The following is a 6215-nucleotide window of genomic DNA, read 5'->3' as shown; positions in this document are numbered from 1 at the left end:
GGTGGCTCACACCTGTAATCCCAGCACTTTGGGAGGCCGAGGCAGGCAGATCACCTGAAGTCAGGAGTTCCAGACCAGCCTGACCAACATGGAGGAACCCTGTTTCTAATAAAAATACAAAATTAGCTGGGCATGGTGGCACATGCCTGTAATCCCAGCCTCTCAGGAGGCTGAAGCAGGAGAACTGCTTGAACCCGGGAGGTGGAGGTTGCAGTGAGCCAAGATTGCACCACTGCACTCCAGTGTGGGCAACAAAAGTGAAACTCTGTCTTAAAAAAAAAAAAAGAAAGAAAAGAAAACTTAATAGAATTGAATCAGTACGTACCAACATTCATTCCCTCCTTCTGAGAACAGGTTGCAATTCACAGGAAGGAAGTTGAAGAATTAGAAAATGCTATTCATGAACTGGAAGCAGAAAATTTGGTGCTTATTGATCAACTATTCAACTGTAGACTTGTGGATCTCAAGATACCCAGGTGAAAATTGTTAATATATATAGAGTATTTTGTAAACATTTGTATCTATTGTAAAAAGTTGCTTTAAAAAAAAAAAAGATGATTTAATTCTTCAGTGCTCCAGCAGTAGTCAAAAAGAAAGGGACACATAAAATGGATGAAGGTATAGGATTATTACTATTGACCATTGGTACAATGTAAAGTTTGACTTGGTTTTTCTTGCAATGCACTGTAGTCCCAATAGCCAGCACATAACATGAGCATCATAACTGCCAACATTCTGGAGCCTCCAGACCAGCAGGGGGAATGGTCATGAAAGTAAGTACATAACAGTACAGCAGAAGATGGAGGAGGTAGAGAGTTAGCACAGAGGAGGAGGTGATCCACTTGCCGGAAGCTTCATGGAGGTGATCTGGGCTCCTATGTATTGTAGAATTATTTCTTTTGGTTGAAAGAGTCAAAACTACCCTGGAGGCCAAGAAAAGAGCTTGGCATTTCAAGTCACATTTGTTCGTGCACACAAGAAACCAAGTGGTGCATACACCTTTATATGTTTGGTTAGCTGTTTTCCTTATCTGACAAAAAAAGTCTTAATATATTAATCCTGACAGTAACCTAGGGCCCTTGAATATAAAATTAAAATTCAAAATGGCACTCATAATGTAGACAAGTAGTCAAAACCAAAAAAAAAATCTAATAGTAGCATGTTTAGGAAGAGAGGGTAAGTCACACAAATGTAGGGTGCATGTGTGCAAGTATGGGAGAGAAATGTCTAGGTCTAGGAATTAAAGCAGATGTTAAGTTGAACCTGGGGGAATAGCCAGGAAAAATTTTCCACACAAGTAGTTCCTATTGTTTGTGTGACATGGAAAATTACTATTTGAGACATGATCATGTATTTGTTATTTTTAAACTTTCTATTGTTTTCCAAGAAAGGTGGATACAGGTAAATTATGGGTTTCTTCTTTGCCAAGCTAAATGATGGGTGTCAGGATACAAGATTAGAGAAATTGGGAGATAAACTGGGTGGGGCAGGATAGAGAAAGAGGCCATCTGCCCCCTTTGCATGATTACTTGTGTGCTTCAGAGAGAGTAGACACCAATATAGATGAGGTGAAGCTGAATGAGGATTGATTACTGAACTCCTGTATTTCCAGTCTCTTCAGCTGGTGCCCTAGAGAGCCCCTTGGGGGTAGGTGCTCACTGTTGCCCAGTAGGCAGTGCTCGCTTTTGCCAGCCCTCCTCTCTGTGATCAGGTCTCCAGTGCTACATTCCTGTCCCACCTCTAATCCTCGTCATCTGCTGCTGCTGCCTTTAGAATCATGTCTAATCTCTGCCAGGCATTGCTGGTATGTGGCTTCTAACTACTGCTATACCTGCTGTCCACTGCCGCCTTTTCTGAACTGGCGAAACTTTAGGAAAGAGCTACCCTCTAAACTGCCAGACCCATGTCTCTACCTGGATCAACTCAGTCTGGTATATTTGATTTTGTTCTGATATGGTTGTAAAGTGCTAATAATTCTAAAAAAGGGAATTATTTCATAGGCCAGAGGGGACTTGGCAAGAACAGAATGGGAGACTGAGAAACTTTTAATGGGGATTTTTCATTGAGTTGTTTACTGTGCAGTATATAATTTAACCTCATCCTCGCTCTTCCCCGTAAAAATCTTCCGTAAAATCCACATTGTTCATCAGTGCTTTAAGGGGCTGGCTTTCCTTACTGAGAGGAATGGAATGCTTAGTCTAGCTTCAGAGTTGGAACAAATGAAGTCAAAATATTTCCAAGGGAAAAGAAACAGCATGGGTGACATTTATAGGAACTGATATATGTGTCCTTGCTATATGCTTCCATAACACTCTGAACTTTTCCTTTGTAACCAACCTTTATCACACTTTTGATTATTTATTTAATGTCTGCTGCTTTACTAGCTTGTAAACTCCTTGAGGCAACTGTTTTTGGACACTTTAGAAAGACCCGCATAAAGAAACCAGAAAATGTGAAAGCCCTCAGTTATCTACTAGACTTCTTATGCAGAAAGACAACCTGAGGGCGTTCAGGAGCTTTCACTGTACCCATTTCCAAGCCAAAGGAATATTACACATATTATATTTTATGGTAACTTCCCCCTCCATCTCTTTGTTGAGAATTAAGTTTTGTAAAATACTGGTAGGGTGTTAAGAAATAGACATGAACTGTCTCCAGTGGACACAGAAGAAGTTCTATTTTCCTATTTGGATGAGGAATGGGATACTGTGGTTAATAGAGTTACCACATTTCCTATGTAGAGCTACTCAAACTTTTTCCCATCACAACTCACATAGAATGTCATAGGATTTGTTTGACACACTGGGACAAACAGATGAGGAAACTGTCAGCCAGAGGTGACTGCCCAGGACTCCAGCGCCACAGGGCTGAGGCTAAGTGGGCCAATACCTACAAATCTAACATTAACTTACCATAAGAACATCTTTTGAACTATTTTCCATATCATTAAGTATCAAGTGTTGTTACCCTGTAGTAGTACAGAAGTGACAGTAAACTAGTGATTAATAGAAAAAGCTAGATTCCTGAAGGTTATGGCATTTAGAAAGATCTTAATTGTTCACAATGGTAAAACTAGGAAAGAAAAGAATTCTATAGCCTCAGACATTGTCTCCCTGCAGACCACAGCTACATGTGAAACTTATCTTTACTAAGGTACCTTTCTAAACTTGCCTTAACTAAAGTTAAGTTTTTAGAAGGTTTCATAGGTGTAAATATTTTATGTAGTTACAGTATTTGCTGGAGCCATTCGCATCTGGATAACACTTTATTCATGTTCTTAAATAACTGACAGCCTCTAATTTAGGGGACTCACTTTGGTTGCTTAGCTGCTAAGCATGAAGGGTGGTTTGCACATTTGCAAGTGTTCAATTACTTCATGCTGTCTTCAGATAAACCTCATGGAAATGCCATACAGAGTTTTCAAAGCATCATATTTTCTGATTAAAAATTCAGCGGACACTCTAAAAAGGAGAGCACAGAATTAAACAATGTAGAGAGAGCTACAACAGCATATGGACATCAATTCACTGCTTGTAGGTGAAGCTTATCACTAAGCGAAAGCCAGGACCTAGATGGCATCTTGGATTCCTGCTCGCTTTCTCTTTCTCTCTTCATTTCAAAACCGTGTCTTTCAGGCCACTATCATTCCACACCTGAAATACTACAACAGTGACCTGACTGGTGCCATGCTCACTCTCATTTTTTTTGAACTTTAAGTGTGTTATTCCCTTATTTGGAATGCTCTTCTTTCACCCCTAGCTCTTCCCTGGCAAGCACCTCCAGGTTCAAGACTGCATTAGTCCATTCTCATGCTGCTATAAAAAAACTGCACGAGACTGGATAATTTAGAAAGGAAAGAGATTTAACCGACTCACAGTTCCACCAGGCTGGGGAGGACTCAGGAAACTTAGATTTATGGCAGAAGGAGAAGCAAATATGACCTTCCTCACATGGCAGCAGGAAGGAGAAGTGCAGAGCGAAGGCTGAGGAAAAGCCCCTTATAAATTATCAGATCTCATGAGAACTCACTAACATGAGAACAGCATGGAGGTAACTGCCCCCATAATTCACTTACCTCCCACTGGGTCCCTCTCCCACAACACATGGGGATTATGCAAACTACAGTTCATGATGGGATTTGGGTAGGGCCTAGCTAAACCATATCAAAGACTAAGCTCAGGTTTCATCCAGGAAAACTTTGCTTCCTCCTAAAGCTGACCCAGGTGCTGCTGCTTTCTGCATCCCAGCATTCTCACATTATGCTAATTACCCATCATGGTACACACCATGACTTAAAAATACTGTAAGGCTGTCTGTCACCCCACTGGACTTTATGCTCCTCAGGGTAGAAATGATGTATCACTTTTCATTATGCATTTCTAGCACCTAGTAGAGAGATAGACCCTAGTAAGCATGCAATACAATATTTATTGACTGATAGACTGTTTTTCTTATTTGTTCTTTTAGGCGACTATATCTTACCCAAGCTGCTGGACTAGAAGTGCCACCTGAAGAAATGCCTTTGGAATTGCCAGAAACACATATAGGTATTATTTAATTGCAATAATGATGGTGATTTTTTTCAAACTCTTGTTTTTCTATTTAAAATACACTTAACTATTGTGAGCAGGTGCCCCACATACAAAAGTTATTCAGAGACTAGTTACCTGCCAGCTTCTCTCAATTTCTCCTCTTGCAGTGCTTGTCCTAATCTATCTCCTGTCTGTAGTACCACTTTCAAATGAAGGTCACTATGTTTCACAGTAAATTAAATAAATACTGGCAGAGAGGGATGAGGCTGTTATCTACACTGGCAAGGTTTAGGGCCCTATTTAGCCAACCAAAATGACAACATATACATAGGCACAAATATAATTACTGTAACTTATTAGCTAACAGAAAGAAATACAACTTGGAGTTTCTACAAATGGGACTCCCTCTTACTATAATACATAAATTCTACATTTGCAGTTCTCAAAGTTCTATCCAATTAAAAATGTGACAAAGTATGAATTGCATTTTTATTTTTATATGTTCAAAATGTATACATAATTAATTCCTTTGTATTCATCCAAGAAGAGAAGTCAGAATTGCAACCCATAGAAGTAGAAAGTAGAGACTTGATGTCCTCATCAGATGAGAGCAGTACCTTACACCTTAGTCATGAAAATAGCATCGAAGATCTACAGTATGTAAAGACAGATAAAGAGGAAAACTCATGCACAGAGTTTGGGGACACTGATATGAAGTACTTACTATATGAGGATGAGAAGGATTTCAAGGTAAGATTCATAAGAACGTTACTTTGACTACCAAGAAAATGCTGTTTTATTAATTGAGAAAATTAACCTAAAATATGGATATTGAAAATTCCATTTGCAATTATTAGTAAAATTGGCCCACCATTCATATCTCTCATTTGGATACCATTTTCACTCCTACTCTTGCCCAATTTTCTTCCTATATTCCTTTATAGGCCTTCATTAATAGTATACAAAGTAAGTTATCTAATGCTACATAACAATCCCAAAAACCTAGTAGCTTATAACAATAACTATTCTCCCTTAGGGCTCTGTTGGTTAGAAATTTAGGAAGGGCTCCACTAGACAGTTCTCACTTGGTGGACTCTCAGTCAGTTGCAACCACATGTTGGCTAGGGCTGCACCCATCTGAAGCCTTGGTTGAGGCAGAAGTCTTTACTTCCAAGGTGGTTTGTTCATATGGCTAGCATGTTGATGCTGGCTAAACTGAGGGCCTCACTTCTTCTTCACATGTGCCTCCCCACAGGGTGTTTTGAATTTCCTTTGTTATAGTGTCTGTCTTCTCCCAAAATAAGCAATCCTAGAGACCAAGATAAAAGCAGCAGTTTGGCTGTGGTGGCTCATGTCTGTAATCCCAGCACTTTGGGAGGCTGAGGCGGGCGGATCACCTGAGGTTGGGAATTTGAGACCAGCCTGGCCAACATGGTGAAACCCCCTCTCTACTAAAAATACAAAAATTAGGCTGGGCACGGTGGCTCATGCCTGTAATCCCAGCACTTTGGGAGGCCGAGGAGGGTGGATCACGAGGTCAGGAGATGAAGACCATCCTGGCTAATACAGTGAAACCCCGTCTCTGCTAAAAATACAAAAAAATTAGCTGGGCATTGTGACAGGAGCCTGTAGTCCCAGCTACTTGGGAGGCTGAGGCAGGAGAATGGCATGAACCCGGGAGGC

General features: G+C 40.4%; 1 protein-coding gene across 2 annotated transcripts in view; it reads left to right on the top strand.

The window, feature by feature from the left end:
• The window catches only part of CCDC83 (coiled-coil domain containing 83), an 86890-nt gene that overhangs the window by 66805 nt on the left and 13870 nt on the right, over positions 1 to 6215 (top strand). The window contains exons 8-11 of one of the 2 annotated variants that reach the window (XM_011984925.1): positions 355 to 476; positions 1712 to 1804; positions 4468 to 4547; positions 5077 to 5282. In XM_011984925.1, coding sequence (XP_011840315.1) covers positions 355 to 476; positions 1712 to 1804; positions 4468 to 4547; positions 5077 to 5282 — 501 coding nt within the window. The remainder of the gene's footprint in view (positions 1 to 354; positions 477 to 1711; positions 1805 to 4467; positions 4548 to 5076; positions 5283 to 6215) is intronic. The other variant, XM_011984926.1, reaches the window with a different exon arrangement.

Source organism: Mandrillus leucophaeus, unplaced genomic scaffold (genome assembly GCF_000951045.1).
Source record: "Mandrillus leucophaeus isolate KB7577 unplaced genomic scaffold, Mleu.le_1.0 Scaffold276, whole genome shotgun sequence".
In the NCBI taxonomy this organism is placed as follows: domain Eukaryota; kingdom Metazoa; phylum Chordata; class Mammalia; order Primates; family Cercopithecidae; genus Mandrillus; species Mandrillus leucophaeus.
The sequence above is the reverse complement of the archived record's forward strand: the minus strand, read 5'-3'. Positions and strand labels throughout refer to the sequence as shown.